At 49.6% G+C, this 18,263-nt stretch overlaps 2 protein-coding genes across 2 annotated transcripts in view; both read right to left on the bottom strand.

Annotated features, from left to right (window-relative positions):
• The window catches only part of LOC144122082 (neprilysin-1-like), a 74,131-nt gene extending 61,104 nt beyond the window's left edge, over nt 1–13,027 (bottom strand). Inside the window, exons 1-6 of the mRNA XM_077655598.1 lie at nt 12,960–13,027; nt 11,566–11,660; nt 11,393–11,499; nt 6,830–6,916; nt 4,163–4,396; nt 983–1,156 (exon numbers count right to left, since the gene is read on the bottom strand). Of these exons, the coding sequence (XP_077511724.1) occupies nt 983–1,156; nt 4,163–4,396; nt 6,830–6,916; nt 11,393–11,499; nt 11,566–11,657 (694 nt within the window). The 5' untranslated portion in view covers nt 11,658–11,660; nt 12,960–13,027. The remainder of the gene's footprint in view (nt 1–982; nt 1,157–4,162; nt 4,397–6,829; nt 6,917–11,392; nt 11,500–11,565; nt 11,661–12,959) is intronic.
• Nucleotides 13,028–14,171: 1,144 nt separating this feature from the next.
• Nucleotides 14,172–17,256, bottom strand: LOC144119366 (uncharacterized). Its single transcript, XM_077652006.1, has 2 exons — nt 16,837–17,256; nt 14,172–14,723 (listed from the first exon to the last, which is right to left on the bottom strand). The coding sequence occupies exons 1-2, from the start codon at nt 17,066–17,068 to the stop codon at nt 14,608–14,610; spliced, it is 348 nt and encodes a 115-aa protein (XP_077508132.1). The 5' UTR covers nt 17,069–17,256; the 3' UTR covers nt 14,172–14,607.
• Between the last annotated feature and the right edge of the window lie 1,007 nt (nt 17,257–18,263).

Below are 18,263 nucleotides of genomic sequence, written 5' to 3'. Positions count from 1 at the left end.
CGGAAAATAATTCAAATGGTGCCTTCAGTTACAGGTCGGCCTGAAATGCAGGGAAGCGTTTGCGAATGTAGCTGAGACGCACGAATTGCCTTTGTTCAGTCATTACGGCCAGCGATGGGACAGTTCCGTGAGCAGGATCTGAATAAGGTTGATTAAAAATTGTACACACATTGTTCTTAATTTCAGTTTCACTTTTGTAAGATTTAATTTTCATTAACTGCGGTTAGACATCGGTGGTATGAGCAGCAATTAGCTCAATTTTCCACCCGAGATTTAAAAACAACGCCATTTTACAGTGGCTACGAAGCATACAAACCCGACCTGCGGCGCAGCTTCGCTTTTACGGCCATCACGATACCTGCGCCCTTGGTTCCGTAGTGCGACCAGCGGAAAGCGCACTCACTGAGAACAGTTTCTTTGTACATGTTTGAATGAGTACATGGTCATCAAACAGCGATGTCGTGTACGGCTTCCGAGGCCGACGAGTGTAAGAGTAGAAGGGCATGATCGGCACCACATGATGCTGCACATGAGCGACAGTGTGCGCTACCGTAAGCATTATATTCCACTCCTTTATCCTCACTGCCGGAGAGTTTCTTAGTTCCTCGTGAGGTGGAGTGGGTAGTTGTCACTATGAAAGCTGGCCATTGGAAGAGAGAAGATTGCAATTTTTGAAATATTTTGTGCGATGAAATGCTATGGAGTCAAACTGAGCGAGACAAATTCATCAGAAGATGCCGATGCACACGCATGGGAGATATGCAGGGCCACTACAGTTCCCCAGAGTACATCCCGCCCAGCGACCCTGTGGACTTATAGCTTTGAGCGCTGGACCCAATACATGCAGTGCGACCTGGGCTTTTTCATATGTAGCGAAGACGTGGAGGTGAGCCTGGACAAAGGCGTTTACGCCGCCACCTTTGGCGTAAGCTGCGTGCACCACCACACTTTCTTCTCCTTGTGACAAAGATGGCGGCCGCACCTTCTAGGAACCAGTAGACGGCGCCCTCGATCTTCTGCACGAGCAGGTCCTGCACCGCCCAGAGGCGCCGGTTGGGTGGCAGTGCGTTCTGCGCCTGCCAATTGCTGCACACGAACTCGTAGAAGTCGCTGCACGGGTCCCGCGTCGAGCTGAACAGGTGCTTCATGTACGACGCTGCGCCGCGCAGTGAATTCGCGCCGCTGTCATCTGTTAAAAGCCGGACGCGTGTGAATGCAGAGCGTGTCAGCGCTTGTTGCTCCTTTAGGACACTTTGCCTCTGCCTGAAATAGTCTCCAAAACGTGTGTGGTGGCCCTTTGTTACGCTCCTGGCCCTTTGTTACGCTCCTAGACTTTTTGCAAAGCAAGGGCAGGCCTTAATTTCTCAAGTGTACGGAGCAGCAAACGCAAACCAAAAGGCATACAACACTGGCTTATGGCTGTTGTAGTCCTGCAAGAAGTGAGTTCGGAGCGTTTCGAATGATTTGGATGAGGAGATCGAAATAACCTGCGATACGATGACGGTCTGCAGAGAACCAACATTGTCCAATCATTTGAGCCTTTACTATCGCATCTACGGCACTATGGCATTGCTGCCAGTCGCACACAATAAATATCTGATAGCATTTCTGCCATTCTCCGCCGGTTTCCAAGCGGCTCCAGTATAATGAACTTAGCACGCTCGCCTGCTGTGCTAATCCGGTTTATGCACCCTATAGGAGGGAGATATACCCAGTGTTTCAGAGAAGACTACGTAATTTTTTTTAAAATAGGATTTTTGAGGTAAAAATATGGCTTTCAGGGTATGGTATTGCAAATATATTAGTTACAACTATTGAAAGAAACACCCTGTTCTTTCATACAAGTTCGCCGCATTATGATTTTCACCTGGACCAGAATTTTAGTTGTAGCACCTAAGAACGCGAAAGGCAGCCTAATCGCATCATCGCCATCTCACTTCCCGTAAATTATACATTTCAATATCCGTGAAGTGGTATTGTTCAAATCCCAATTATCTATACTGCAATGCAGGCTAAAACCACCCTTGCCGCCATCCACGAATACTCTCCATATTCCTGGGCTGATGGAGTGACCGCGCACTCGGCTGCTGACAGGGGCGCTGGCTGTTAGCTATAGGGCTGGAGGCGGCAGCCACATTTTATCGGGCCCTGAACTCTGTATGCCTGAACTAGAGACCCATCTCGCGGGGCATTTTTGTTTCCTATCTTTATATTTTTTTTTCTTGTCTGTCTTTTCAGACCCCGAAAAGAACTAAACCCGCCACCATCCTCTACGACAGGAGTGCTGTGCGAAACCTGCAGTGAGATCGGTCAATTTGCGGTAACGAGATGGCGCCACAGACGCACCTACAAAGAGTAACCAATCGACGGTGTACACATTTTCTTGCACCGCTGTAAAACAGTGGCCTTCGTTACAAGCACACGTGTATACGGGTGATTCGTTTTATATTCAGAAAGCTTGTTTTGAATTATGTTTTCCCAATGCATCCGAAGCAGAACAGTCTCTTTGAAGACAAAACAGGCGAAGGTAACCGAACGCAATGAGCTCAAAAAAAGTTGCGCAAATGTGGGCATACGAGTGATGAAATACGGCGGTCTCAGTGCACTGTTCGCAAAATCCGGGCAGCGTTTCAAGGAGACTCACTGAATTCCCAGAATGGAGCACATATAAAATACTGGAAAAGGTAAAAGGCACCTTGCGCTCAAATACGCTCAGGCATCTAATCATTAAATTCATTATAAGCATCAGCCTGACTGCCCCCACTACAGGACAAAGGCCTCCTCTCCCCCATCTCTCCAATTAACCCTGTCCTGTGCAAGCCGCGGCCACGTTACCCTCCCAAATTTCTTACTCTTATCCGCCCACCTATTTTTCTGCCATCCCCCGCTACGTTTGCATTCTCTTGGAATTCACTCCGTTTCCCTTAAGGACTTGCGGTTATCTTGCCTTCGCATTGCATGCCCTGCTAAGCCCGTTTCTTCCCCTTGATCTCGACTAGGATGCCATTAACTCTCGTTTGTTCCCTTACTCACTCTGACCGTTTCCGGTCTCTTAACGTTACACCTATCACTTCCCTTCCCATAGCTTGCTGGGCTGTAAATTTAAGTCGAAGCCTTTTCGTTAGCCTCCACGTTTTGCCCCATAGGTGAGTACCGGTAAGGCACAGCTTTTACGGTACACTTTTCTGTTAAGGGATACTTGCAAATTTCCATTAATGATCTGATAATAACTGACGAACGCGCTGCACCCCATTCTTATTCTTGTAGTTGTTTCAATCTCGTGATCCGGATCTGCGGCCACTACCTGCTACCCTGCGTTGGTGCACTCATAAATGAGCAGCTAAACAAGGCGCACGCTGCTGTCCGCATAAGGCCAAGCTGTAAAACTTTGTGACATGCCTTTGGTGCAAACTGCGTACATGGCTAATTCAGATGCCAAGCAGCCTGTCACAACGTCACAACCCCCATCCTGCGACGACGCCTGTCATGAGCCAGCCAGAGACGCGGCAACTGTGTTAATAGCCGTCCTCCGTGGCGCCGTCCATTCGACCGCCATTAAGCGAAAGTATGTCCTTGTTACGCTCATGACATCGTGCCCTCTTTCCACATTTTGGTGCACGCTCAGACGGAGAAAAATAATCACACCGAAAGATCGTCTATCAGTCACACAAGTGGCCTTCTGTAGATAGACGAAGTGCAAGAAAGGCCCCATGAAAGAAACGTCGTCAGTGGTTTTCTCCTACAGAACTCGCATCCAGATCTCGGACTGCACAGCATAAGGACACGAAGGTACTGAACAGTACTTTGACTGTAGGTTGCGCTTGGGGAGAGATTGGCGCAACGAAGTTATGCCACTTGCTTGCTGTTGTCAGGAAGAATGAAAAGGAAAGTGCACGGGCCAGCCCACTGGCTCAAGCTGAGCTACAATCGCTACCACGAGCGGAAAGTAGGAGAGTTGAAAGAGAGGAGAGCAAAGATTGGCAGAGAAGACGCGCGCTATAATGTCCCAGGCCGATCCCGGAGGCAGTGCGATACCGGGCCAATCTGTGGCGGAGGTGAAGCAATATTCAATCACTCCGCCATATTTCCAAAAAAAAGTTTGAAGTTATGACAGTGTGCTGCGGTTCTTTTTAACCCCTCCTATAGGGCGGGCGGCGCTTACTCTCGCTCTCACAAGACTCGTCGGCGCACTGCATGGCGTGAAGGCCGGCGGGCGCCTGTCCTCCCTTGCCGTCGCCGAACGACGGCTCCGTCGGGGCCGGCTGCTGCTGGCGGAGGCGCTGGGAGCGCCGCGGCGCTGGCCGGTGGCCCGCGTCCGGCGTGGCGGCGGCTGGCAGGCCGATCCCCACGGGTCGGCCGGGTGGCGACGCCGAGTCCTCCGGGCGAGACACCCGCCCTACAGTAGGTGTAATGTTCGGCGAAATCATGACGTCACTGATGACACGTGACCACTAAGGACCAACCACAGAGCACCGCGCACTGAGGGCAAATTTAAACCACCAAATGCAAAGTAGATTACGAAGGATTATGCGAGAGCGTTAGAGGTCCCGCTCTCAAGAGAGGCCGGCGTTGGACGTGCCACAAAAAAGCGCCACTGGTCGAGAGAGTGGTGACACAGAAAGAAAAGCAGTTTCGCTTAAAAGAACAAAATGCGTTCAAAGGCAATCGAATAGTCGCCCTTTGGGTCGCGATCCTGGCACGCTACCTTTAAACCACTGAGGAGCGTCCGACACGACGCTAACAGACTGTACTCTGAAGGGTACGTTAAGCGTCATGCAAGTTTTCCAGTTTTAAACGCAGTGGTTGTGACGACCATGGTGACCTCGCACTGCTCTCCGCGACAACCCTCTCCAAGAAAATAAAATCTCGTCTCCACGCCCGGCTCTGCCAGCCCCGGCAGCGCTTTACCTCAGTCCCGCGGAATCCACTCTCACAACTCAAAGACCCACCGTTATTTTTTTTTAAATTCGGTGGACTTTTTCCTCGTTTTTATGAAATACAATTTCCGGTTGTTGTTTTGTTTCGGTGAATATTATTTCCCGTGGAAGAATTAACCAGTTTTTTTTTTTTTGGGTGATGTATGGGGCATACCTGTACGCTATTAAATTCACGTACGGTTTATCTTGGCTAGTCAGCAAGAGCTGTTTATGTGCAAGTAATTAGCGTACGAATTTCCGTGCTTACTGCGATGGTTTCATTAAGAAATGCCATATCACAGTAGAAGAAGTAGAAGTTTACTTTTCTAAAGAAGATGCATGAAAGCAACCCCCCCCCCCCCAGAAAAAAAGAAAAATCAAGATAAACCAGGAGGGGAGCAACAAATATATAGGCTTTCCTCTCAGGCAAGTGAAGCAAGCCCTTTCGTCCAGTTGTCTGGTTGTGGGGATAAACAGATGTGTATTTGTTCCTCGCGACACAGTGCGCAGTCCTTAAGTCCTGAACGACCTCTGAAAGCACCAAACACCTCACGATAGCAATGCTTCGGTTCGGAAACAAAAATAACCGCAGCCGAAATTCAGACCGAGCCAGAAGGCTTGCAATCATGTTGCCCACATGATGACGGCAGCAATGTTAATACCCCTCAACTATTACAGGCAGCGGGAGTATTACGCTTTTGTCTCACGCTTGTGCATTGCTTTGAGTTGACAGTTGCTTGTTACGATTACAAACGTCGTCAGTTTCCTAAAACTGCCATCACCAGCCTGACCACGCCCACTGCAGGGCAAAGGCCTCTCCCATGTCTCTCCAATTAACTAATGTCCTCTGCCAGCAGCGGCCTCCCTATCCCAGGAGACTTCTTAATCTCATCTGATCACCTAATTTTCTGCCGCCCCCTACTACGCTTCCCTTCGCTGGAATCAATTCCGTTACATTTAGGGACCATCGGCTATCTTGCCTTCGTATTACATTTCCTGCAGAAGCCCATTTTTTCCTCTTAATTTCGCCTAGGATGCAATTAGCCCGTTTTTGATCCCTGACCCACTCTGCCCTCTTCCTGTCCCTTAACGTTACACCTAATAATTTTCATAGATTCTACATTTGTCGCAGCATGTGTTCCAACTTCTCTGTGTGTTTGCTTCAGTTCTTTGAAAACTGTCGGTGCATCAACTCCCATACTTTTCTCGATCAATCAACCAATTTTGTGACATCTGACGGCCCCGTGTTGCTCCTAATGGGAACTCTAGGGCTAAGTTATCTAGAAATTAGGTTTCTCACAACCCGCTGGGCAGGTTTTGACGACATCGCAAGGTTACGTGACCTCTCTCGACCAATCGATCACTTAATTGCCACCTGTCACAGTGGGCAGGTTGCTAACAATCCTGTGGGCAGGTTGCCACCTGCCGCGGTGTGCAGGTTTTGGTGACGTCGTTAGGTCACATGACTACCGATATCGACCAATCAGCCAATTTCTTAACATAGGACGGTGGATTTTGCTCCTAACGTGTACTGCAATGCTATCGCATTGAAATCTTCTCATTCTTTATTCATGATAACCCCCTGTAGTAATAGCGATTCAAGAACTTAATAAACTGCAGGAGATAAGAAGACCCAAGATGGCCATTCGTAGCACAGCTGTTCAACTTGGCTGATGTCAAAGACACGGGAAAGTTCCCCACGGCCAAATTGAGCTGAGCCATAGGAACAGCGTGCGTGTCCACGCGGCCAGAAAGTCCGTGGTTAGTAACTGTCCCAAAGTGTGTTTCCAACAAAGCTTCCGCCGGTTCAGTACGCCACAAGCCCGCTAAGTACAGACCCATAAACTCCGGCGGTCGCATGACGCTACACTATGGGATGTTTGTCCCAGGCCGTACATGCGCAGGGCACTGACCTTTGGTGGGCTCCGCGGCGGCGTCGTCTTTCCGGCTGCTGCTCCAGGAGTTCTGCTTCTGAAGGCTCAGGTACTGGACGCGAGCGTCTGCATGCGCCGCGCAGAGTGGCAGTCAGTGGTCGCGGTGAAGAGAGCCTCTTGTACGAAAGCAGTGTTGGCCGGCTCATTGCCCCTGTTCTTTAGCGGCGCCTGCTGCTAAAGTACCGAAGGAGGTCTTTGCTCTTTGACGCGATTCCGCCAAGACTAAACGCACAAATAAGGGGATACTTCACCAGGAAAGTTGCTGAGAGCAAGGGGAAAAAAATAAATACCGTACACCACTACTCCGATTCAAGGGCTCAAAAGTAGCTAATGAAAATATATATTCTGGTTAATGAAATATTCGCACAGGCTGGAAACATTACAGTCTTATGGAATTTTCTTTCTTTCAGTAGCTGCGAAGGCACACACAGGACAAATCCATTAAATTTTTGTTCGCAATAAAGATCGGTTCTTCTCGCTCTTCATGTGATTATGTTGAGCGCTAAAGACTGATTTACTGCTGAGAAAATTGCATTCAAAATGGGCACATTCTTTTTCCTTCCACTCGGTTCAAACTGGTGATGTCGAGGCCGGAAAGTGCTCCGTGATCGCCGCTTTAATAGAATCGTGTTATAGCCTACCCTCGGGGATCCGTGTTTAAAAAACTGTCGTGACGTTATAACTTCATCAAAGGGCCAGTGGCGGCTGCACCTGCCTTCAATTTTATGTTTTTGTCTTATTGTACTCCCGTTTCCAGTGAGTGAAGATGACCTCTTTGTCGTGTAGGGCTCTGCGGCCCCCTTTTTAACCATTTAAACTGCGCGCGCTCTCTTCCAGTCATCTATAGGTGCACGCGCAGGGAGCGCAACTGCGCATGCCAGAACTGTTGCTCGCTGCGCTGAAGGCTTAATAAGGCCAGCGAAGCGGCGCGCGGGGAGATTCCCGTGGGAGCATTCCTAGAGCGTGGTCATGGATTCGTTCGGCGGTCAGCACGAGCCAGCAGGATGTACATGGACGGAGGGCCGGCACCGTAGCGGGATGGAATAGCTGTTCGGCGTGAGTGGCTTCTACGCAAGCAGCCAGGTTTCATGTAGCGTTTCAAGCCGCTTTGTCTCATCCGCGTCTCACTGTACTTTCTATCTGCCCTTTCGACTCTGGATTTTTGTTCTGCCACGCTCAGGTGTAGCGCCTGTTTTCTTGTAGCCTAGTTCAATGCGTGCGACTGCTATACACACAGCTCGTTGGCCTACAGCGCGGCAGTGTTCAGTTGGTACCGCACAGTCCAAACATTTAGCGTGACATTTAAGCTCCTCCTTAAGGGTCTGACGCAATAGCGTTAATGGGCTCCTTCAGCGACCCGGGGTCCTCTCTGGACCCCACCAAGTGGACACGCCAACGCCGACGCTAGGTTCTTCGCTGAACAGGGCCCTTAAAGCGTCCCTGAAAAGCGTGTTTGAGGTTGGCTATAAAATGCTTGCAATATGTCGAGTACAGGACACCGAGAGTTCATGCCGCGTACAAGACCTCAAAAGCGAGCCGATAATTCACAATCGAATTTTTAAAGCTCCCGCTTCCGCGCCTAGCGTCGACCTGCGGTGCTGGGCTTTCGCCCGAATCCGCGCTTGTTACGTCAGCATCCGTTACGTCAGCAGCGGACTGTTAGCATTTGTTCGAGCGCGTCGGCAGCCGGCGGAGGGAGCGAGTGCGAGGGACCGGTGGAGAAACGCCGACATTTCAGCGTGCAAAAAGTGACGAGAGGAGAGGGAAAGGCGCGAAGATGTGGAAATTCAAATTTTGGCTACAGATCACTCAGTTTGCACAAAACGCATCTGAAATATTCTTGCTGGAGGATGTTTGTGAAGCCGCGTCCTTTAGCACCTTAGGCAAATCGCATCTAATTGTTGAGACCGCCTTTCACGGCCCCTTTAAAGGCTCCTCTTCTGCCGCCTAGGGTCTGCCTACATGAGGCTAAGCGAAAAACGTAGCGTTTCGACAGGACACATAAAGGCCAGGACAGGACGGGTGTTTTTTTTTCGTTGAGCATAGCGTCTGTCCAACTGTCCCCTCTGTATACTCTTCGTACATGGCAAGATATGTAGAACTGGTAATGCTCTACATTACATTCATTGATTGAGGGGAATCCTGATACAACTACTGTCACGAGGGTGCAGCGGTTAATTAAGAGATACGCCACTGCCCCGGCAGGTGGGTGTTTCAGACACAGCCACTGGTGGTTCTTGTGCGACCCAGGTTTCTCTTCACGAGCAACCTCTCGTAACCAATCATTATAACTGATCTGCCACCGGTGACGGCGGCAGGTAGAACTGCGGCATTTTTCGCCCACAACGGCGGCAACAACAATGACTTCGAATTTTCTGCACAACGGAGCGTTAACGCTATACCGTTAATACTACAGTTTCGCTAACAGCTGACAGCAGAATGGTACAGCATCCTACCTTTGCGTAAACACCACACCACACATGTGATTCTCGCGCTAGTGTACGTGTCTATACTCGGTGATGCTTTATAATATTACGTCGTCATCATTATTAGACTAACTACGTCCGCTGCAAGACAAAGGCGTCTCCCATATCCCTCCAAATAACCAGCCACGGCCACCTTATGCTCGCAAACTTCCAAATGTCATCCCGTTAGCAGACTCTGACAGCCCCTGCGGCGCTTTCCCCCTCTTGGAATATACTTCGTTACGGTAAGGAGCTATCGGTTATCTTGCCTTCTCATTACATTCCCTGCCCATGCCCCTAAACTTCTTGATTTCGACTCCCATATCATAAGTTCCCGTTTGTTTTCCAAGCAATTATGCTCTCTTCCTGTCTCTTGACAGTACAACTGCCATTTTTCTTCTCATAGCTCGCTGCGTTGTCAATTTAAGCTCAGCCTTTTTTGGTAGCCTCCAAGTTTCTGCCACTTTTAATCTTTGATGACGTTCATGATCACGTGGATGCTGCCTTCACTTGGTGCGCCGACATTTTTTTCCCCGACGAGGCTTCCAATAATGTATCATCAGAAACCGTGCAAAGGCTAGCAGTTGCGACATTCCTTTACTCTGGCCTTCATTAATCCCGACGAAGAGGAAGGTGTGATAAAAGCATACCGCGAAATAACGCAGAGAAAAATGCAAGCCAGACTTCTGCAGAGATAAAGTCACCAAAACAGAGATTTTCACGTCTAAGCAACGGAATTTTCGGTTACCCCAAAGAACAACACTGCCTTTCAGGTGCCTGGCAAGAATGCGGCCGTTTTTGAGGCTGAAATCTGTTTTCTTCTTTCTATTCATTTTAAAGACCCCATACCACTGTTCCACCAACAGCTCGGGCTGGAAGGAAGCAGCACCAAAGCGAACGCGTCATGTCGCAGCGGAAATTAGGACGAAGAGAAGACACCGTCCCACACTGTTGACGAGAACGCAAAGTTGAGCTTGTAGGTTGCAGTACATTTTTAAATCTGGTTAGCGTAAAAGAAAAGGACATATGGTGTCTGCTGTCCGGTTTTGTTGCTGTAGTCCTCGTTACTTGCTCCACCCTCATTTCAGTATGCTCTTAGGTGTGTCCTTTCTTGTAAGCCGTTTATAGAGCCGTCGTTTGACTGTCTTGGCTATATATAAGTGCGCTTGACTATAAGTTCGATAAACATGTGTACTATATACCGCAGGATGCAACTTCAAAAATAAAACAAGCCGTTATTAACACTTAGCCACGGTCCGTGGCGTCCTCGCTTGGTCCCCTGACCTACCACTACAGCATACGAAATAATATTTTTAATGCTTGACGATATTAAACACGCCAGACATCAAAATTCTATATGTTATAATTTTTTGTGGTTAGCTTCTTGTTTAGGTAACAAGAATTTTTAACTACGAACTACTTTTTTTGTCATGGAGAAATTCTGCTCGGTGGTCCTGAATGTGGGCGGAGCTTCTCTGCAGACTTACCTTGTATACGACTATAGCGCTACAGCCGATTTAGACAATGTGGTGCTCGAGTGGGTTCGTAAAGCACTTAGTAATAAACGTTGAGGGGCAAGTTGGTGCATACATGACGGAAGAAAGTCACCGAAACCAAGGAACATAGGGGATGTTTCTTTAATTTTTGGTGTTCATCAGTAAGAGATTAATAATTTTATTAAAAATTTTATTAGAAAGCAGAAGAAAACCAACCACCTGCTGCCGGTGGGATCCGAATCCACGACCTCCGTATTTCGCGTCCGGCGGTCTATCAACTGAGCTACGACTGCGGCAGTCCACTCTTCTACTTTGGGGGGTATTTATATGTAGTGTAAGCGAACCTTAAGAGTGTTCATCGGCGCAACTTGCGTTTATAGCGGCGGGCGTGGTAGGTCCTGTATTACCGCGAGTGCCGCGTGATCAACCGTCCGGGGCAGGAGCGAAAAAAATACAGCTCACTAGGAAGCGGGACAAGATGCGCGTGCCTCCTTTTTGAGCTTCGACTTTTTGTGAAGCACCCGAACCGCGGAAGAGGCAGGCGAGACGGCGCCAGGACGCCATTACCAATTATGCGGTACCTTCAGAGAGGGCGATCATGACGGCCGGGAAAGCCATGATGACCAGGACAAAGGCGACGCCACCTGCGAGGGCTATCCAGCGCATTGCACTGTTGTGGGTTTGGTTGCTGCGAGAGACAGAAGGGAGGGTGAGGAGAAGGTACGGCACGGCAGCCAAGCGCCGGGCAGCCCACCTCGAAGCGGCAGGCAGAGCAGCCTGCATGTTTCCAAAAGCTGTGGCTGGCAAGGGCGCCTCGGCGGTGACGGCCACTCGTCGCGTCGCCATCTCCTGCGCATCGGTCGTGCGTATGAGCTGCACATTTGAGCGCAATTTTGCCTTCAGTGGCCTTGTAACGGAAACGCCTTTGTAACGGAGACGTAACGGAAACATGCATCCTACTATTGCATGCTCTGGTTTTGTATTCGAATTTTAGATGAAATGTTAACACTTGAGCAGCCGACGTGGCTCAGTGGTAATGTTGCTCGGCTGCTGACCCGAAAGACACGCGTTCGATACCGGAGGCCGCATTTTGATGGCAGTGGAATGCTAAAGGTCCGTGCACTGCGCGATGTCAGTGCACGTTAAAGAACCCCAAGTGGCCGAAAATATCCGGAGCTCTGCACTACGGCATCCCTCATAGCGTGAGTTGCTTTGGGACGATAACCGCCATAGAACCTAAACCAATATAGCAGTTGAACTTGCTGACAGCTATAGACACCAGAACGTAATTATAGATTTGCATACCTAGACTTTAGTATTATCCCGATCAGTCTTGAAAACGTCAAGAATTCTATTATTTTCAACGCTATGGCTGTGCACAGTGGCTCGTCAGAATGAAACCTCGTTGCAAGGGAGCACACAGGAAGACATCCCCAAGCATAAGCCACTCGGCTGCGTCTGGCGCGGCCTCCGCTTGGAATCCTAGCGTTTGAGGATTTTCCCATATTAAGCGTTTTGGACGCCGCTGTTGTTAGTTGCAATAGCGGCACTAGTTCGTCGACGTAAAGATACAGGCACGTACGACGCACAGACACAGACTCGTGTAGAGATACAGACTGGTGCTGATACAAATACAGACAACCAGAGCAAGTCGAATGTGGCCACGGCGTTTTCCGGACAGTTCGATGGCGGTGGCTTCAACATGCTCTATAGTGACGCCAGAAAAGGTGCAATGTGTCACGAATTGTTTCAAGCGCGCATTTTTGCTGCGACTGCAAAAGTGGCAGGCAAATTCAGCTTACTGTTCTGATACCCATGATCACGCTTCGTGAATTAAATAACCTCCAAGACTGCACCGCTTCCGAGGCGAAGCGAAGGAGTGTCGCGCGAGAATTCTGGCTTCTTCCTCGCACTCAATCACCTAACAAAGAGCGTCGGACGAGCAAGCGCCAATGGCAGGCGAAGACATTGCGAGCAGTTGCAAAATCTGCGCAGAAGGTTGATTAGAGGATAAGTCGCGCCCAGGATCGCAATGACAAATGCGATACCGCAAAGGCAGCGGAAACTAGCACTCTTCGACGCCTACCTCTTCCCACTTCTGCGCTATTTCCTCGTTGACGCTGGCGTCGGTGGCGACTGGGAGCTTACCGGTCCTCGGGAGCCCAGCGAAAGGATGGCCCTGCCTCGGAAGCGCCCTTTCTTCTTCTACGTCTTCGGCACCTTAGGCTCGTGGCTCGTGCTGCTTGACACCGCTGTCGTATTGCTTCATTTCCTCTGCTTTAGCGTCGCTTTGTGAGAGCGAATGTTGTTGTTTGATGTGCCGTGGACGACCTTTCAGCCTGCACTGTCGCGCTGCTCTTGTTGAGCGCAAACTGTGAAAACTGCGTCAGTGGTCCCCTTGGGAATTCATATTCTCGGATTATAGCATGAAGCATGCGAAAAATCCGCGGAAAGAATAGCCAGTTTTCCGATGGTTTATCAAGCAATTTCTGCCTTGCCCTTATATACATCTTCGAATCGGCTAAGAACGCCTTTCAAGGTTTAGTTATGCTACTTTTGACTGATTTCTGGCATATGAAGTTATTATATATCTAAAAAACAGCACATTTAAGGCAGTTTAAACCACTCATGGGGGGGCAAGCGAGCGTGTAGCTTTTGTGTAGCTTTTAGCCCAAGAGACCATCCAGTTGTCTTCTGGAAATAAATGAAGAATTATATATAAAAAATTATATTGATTTCAGTATAGAATCCTCGCTGTTCTGCAGCTTATGCGTGCAACAATGAACCCTCCTGGCTCAGCTATGAGAGCTCTCTTTTTGTACTTCTCTTCGCACTGTGCAGAGCAGCTTATAAGGAGCAGGGCAGTAAGGCAGACTAGAACGTGCCCCAACTGCGTCAACCAAGTCGGCTTTTCTAAAACTTTGCCGGTTGCAGCTCAAGCGTCAGTCAAATGGAAGCAACAGTGCTGAGAGCTGGTGCCGAACAGAAGGAAACCGCACGCCGCATTTGCTAATAAAGATCTCATGTACCGGCCGCAGAAGAAGAGCTAAAGGGAAAGTACTCCTCAGTATCTAAAGCCTCCCTTCCAGCGAGCGCCGACCACTACAGCGTTACCACTTAGCCACGTGTCAGCTGTGATCATTTTCGCCATGGCCTAGAAACCTTTGACAAAGTCTGTGCAGCTGCTACTTTTCTGTCGTTCTTGTTAATCCTGCTTGCACTGAATTTGCCGCTGCTTCTAATGCGAGTGTGAAAGAGCTGCAACGTCAAAAAGCAATTATGCGCAATTAGTCATGTCTTCAAAGGCTAATGTGTACATCCTCTTTAATAAAGAACAAACAAGAAAGGCCTCTACGATGATTTGACAACAAAGGCGAAGAATGTAAAACGAGATTTGTTGCGTCAATGGACCGCACTTTCAGTTTGTGTCCCCATCCTTGCACTCTATCAGGTTTGCTCAGTTCGCGGAACCACGCCAAGCGCTCACACCTGCACAAGCGAGACTTCCCGAGATCGAGCTAGAGGTTGCCACCGAGGCCGCCTCGTCCGGCTTAGGCGACGCCTCGCTACGGCCGCCAGGTTTACGGCCAGTTTAAGCCTTCCCTGATGACGAAGCAGCGACGAGGTCGCCTGCTTCTCGACCAATCTTCTGGATCTTCTGGTTCTCGACCGATCGTTCATTCTGACATCTTCGCCGTGAGCACGTCTAGGTCGCCGACACCGCTCGACTGACTGGCGCTGTCGACGGCCGTCAAGTCCTTCGTCGGCTTCTTGCAACCACTCCGGGCAGCGCTGTTCAGCAGACCCACGAGAAACAGCAGCAGACAAAGTTGCAAAGAGGCGACGCCCAGGTGTGGTTCGCAGCATCCGTGTCCAGATTAAGGCAACCTTCACATCGCTGCGGCGAGGAATCTGCACGAAATGAAGGAACGGAGGCATCGTCATCACTCAAGTTTAAACTTTCAGAAGCACGTGCGGGAGACAGCGTGAAGTGTGTGTGTGTGTGGGGGGGGGGGGGGAAGGCACGCACCAAGTCAGTGTGTCTTTCATCTTAAAAATAAGCACAGAAATATAATAGGCAAGAACACCAACCCGGAAATAAAGTGACTCGATTGCATGTGCTTGACAATTTTGGAACTATTCATACGACAGCGAAATTGACCGCTGTCTTGCACACATGCGTAATTTCAAGTCTCCGTGATAACACCACTTACTTGGCTTGACATGGCACCGTATACTCAAGTAGATATAACATTCAAACAGATTTCTTGCGTAGGCATCAAGCTAGCACACTGGCTAGCTGTACCAGGACACAATCGCATATTGCGTACATTTTCCAAACTTAGCAGTATCCGTTAAAATGTTGCGTACCTGTGACAACTAAAAGTTTAAGGAAGCTTTTCGAAGACTACGTCGGAGAGCAGTACTGTTTTAAAAATTGTTTTAGTATACTAATTGGATACAGCTCCAGGAGGAGGGGATCAGAGTATTAGTAGTTGTATCTATTAAAAATATAAACCTTTAGTGTGCATCAGTCTGCTCCAATGCGGTGTCCTAACTATTTTAACGGAACAATTTCTTTTTGATGTAGTATTGTCTTATACAATAATTTATTATTCGTTCTTCACATATCCACCCGCCGCGGTGCAACAGTGGCGACGACATTTGGCTGACGGGCACAAGGACATGGGATCCAATCTCGATTGTGGGTACTCGTCAGGCGACCGTCCCGTGGAGTTGAGCTTCCCCGCACAACCCTCCCGCAGCAACAAATTTAGCAGCAACAAATGCCGCTTGCGTCAGTGACCTTGTCATCTTATTTGTTCCCAAGAACACGGCCTGCCGTGATCGGCTTGCGCGCTGTTGCATTCACAACCACGAGGTCGGGTTGGCGGTCTGACTGTCGTCCGCGAACGAGCGGAGAATACACATACGTATATACCTCCTTTTCATTTACAAGCCGACAGGATGGAAGAGGATGGAAGCTAAATGCATAAGCGCACATGTCATTAAACCCATGGTAAAAGTAAACTGCAAGGCGCCAAGAATTTCATCAAACGTATCACTGTACGGATATGCTAGCCCCAATTTTGAGAGCACTAACAATAAGCCACTATCTCAATGCTGTTATCAAAGCATTCATAATATCAGAAAGTGAGCAAATGAGGGGGAAGCCTCCAGGTGCTTGCCAACGTTTCGACAACAGGACTTGTCGACAGCAGGCCCAGCCTCGGGTCTGCAAAGGATGGGGGAGAGATAATTTGAAAGCAAGGGTGAGGGAACGAGGGGGGTCGAAGTCTTTTTGACGCCACGCAAACGCGCCTGCGAACCAAGCCGAGAACAAGGGAGCACGTCCTCAACCTCTCCTCATCATTGTTCATCATTGGCGGTGTTTAAATAGGGTCTTCACTCCGAAGTGTTTCCCGGTTTGGACTAAGACCGTTTTCCCAAGCATCTCACCCCAGAAGAGCCAAGCACCAGGCAGGGGGAAATCTTGTACCCATTAGAAAACCGATGGGTACCTGGCGGCACTGGGGATCGAACCCAGCACCTCCCGAATGCCAGGCGGATGCTCAGACCACCAGGACATCGCTTGTCCTTCCTTTCCCTTCCTTTGTTCGCTTTGTGATTATTAAGAACCATCTGCCCAACCTCTCTCTACCGTTCACAATATGGTAAGCCATTCGCTCCTAGAGGGCTTCACCACAAAGTTCTAGTAAAAAAAAAACATTGTTCAGCGAGATGAGATGAAGGGCGAACAGGGACCAAAATTTGTGCTAAGTTAAACGACACTGTTGTTTTCTCGTATAACGGCGAAAAAGTGGCTGAAATATAACTTTTTTATTAGCTATCCTTTGGAATGCACCCCAACCAAGCTCAGCAACAACCACTTGGGCCTATTCGCCGACAGATGACACCCTGTCCCCGTGAAGCCCAAAGCCCCTCAAACTTACAGGGACTTCAGTGAAGCCTCTCGGCCATCACTGGAACACACAAAATGCGCATAGACAGGAGCAGTTCTTACCGCTTCTCTGGGAAGAAGTCCTCTGGCGCTTTCCGCCAGCCGCCGACGTCGGCACGTCGGAGTTGGACGAGTCGTCGGCGCCGCGCTTCCGGCTGTCTCCGGCCGTCAGCAGTCGGTCGTGGCGTCGCCAGCGGCTCTCGTGCACCCACCAGAAGACCTGTATGGCACCCGCGGGTAACGGTAAGAGGACTCGCAGCCATCTTCGGGCCGACGCTGCCGTCGCACCAGCCATGGTCACCACCCGTCGAAGTTGATGGCTCGCCGAAGCTCGGACGACCCGATACCTAACAAAGCCTGCGCGATTGGTTTTTCCCTACTCGGAGACGGTCACGAATCTGACATCAATGCGACGTCCGCCTTGACCTCATATGATATCACCAAAGCGAATGCTCAGGCCGTCCAAATGGCGACTGTTCCTTAGTCTGCAAACACTCGAACCTCTTCTTCTTCTTCATTTCCTCTCGCTCCGGCGCCGCTGCGCACAGGTACTGAAAAACGTACAGTCATGGACAAACGTTAGCGGGATGCGGATTCGCAGAAAATAAAAACCATTTCTGCGTTGCCTCGCTAGGCAGTCAGCTGATATTTTTCCTGCGAATGAAGCACGCATGCACCCTCTTGATTCATTCAATTTCATTGCGTTGATTTGCTCGACCCAAGGATGTATAACCTCCTTGGCCCGACCGCACTGTAATAACTTTTTTTTTCCGCGAACCAGCATCTCGCAAACTTTTGTCCATGACTGTGCTCGCATCTTTTGCGGATATGGGCACCCGTGGGTTCTTGATTTCACCGTTGTTAAGTCTTCTCTCTCTCAAACATCATAGCTCGCAGCGCTAATACGACAAAGAAGGGGAAGGACGTATGACTGGCGCAGTCATTTCTCCTTCACAGGCAGTATTCTCCATGTCAGTGCTGTACAGCGTATAAAAATGAATGAATACCAACTTGCCCTGCTCGCTATCTGTTCAGTTCGCAGCGCCATGAAAGAATATTGTGATATGGTCAATGTAACAACCTCAACAATCGCAATGTATTGTCCACCAGGTGTATGCGGCTGCATCGGCCACTTCCGATACCTCGAGTCGCCTACGCCTGTACTCTCTCGAGTCACCGATGCGCCTTCACCATCTGCTGTCTGTGCTCTTATCTGCAGCGTTTCAAAACAGCACCTTACCGGTCAACCGTCATCCGCACGAGTGTCCACTCCGTTCGTGTCACGTTGATTTGTGCAAGCGCTGCCAGTGAGGGTGCACAATGCGCGTATTTCCAGTAGGCACCTGCGCCCCCGTCTATGTACGCACTGGCCCCGCCGTCTTCCACAGGCGTTGTAAGCCGGGCGGCATGAAGCACCCAAGTCGACAACAGTAGTCAAGACGCCCGGGGGTCCTAAGAGTTCCGCCTGCATACCCGGTCAAATATGACAA

The sequence above is a fragment of the Amblyomma americanum genome, chromosome 2 (genome assembly GCF_052857255.1).
Source record: "Amblyomma americanum isolate KBUSLIRL-KWMA chromosome 2, ASM5285725v1, whole genome shotgun sequence".
NCBI lineage: Eukaryota > Metazoa > Arthropoda > Arachnida > Ixodida > Ixodidae > Amblyomma > Amblyomma americanum.
The sequence above is the reverse complement of the archived record's forward strand: the minus strand, read 5'-3'. Positions and strand labels throughout refer to the sequence as shown.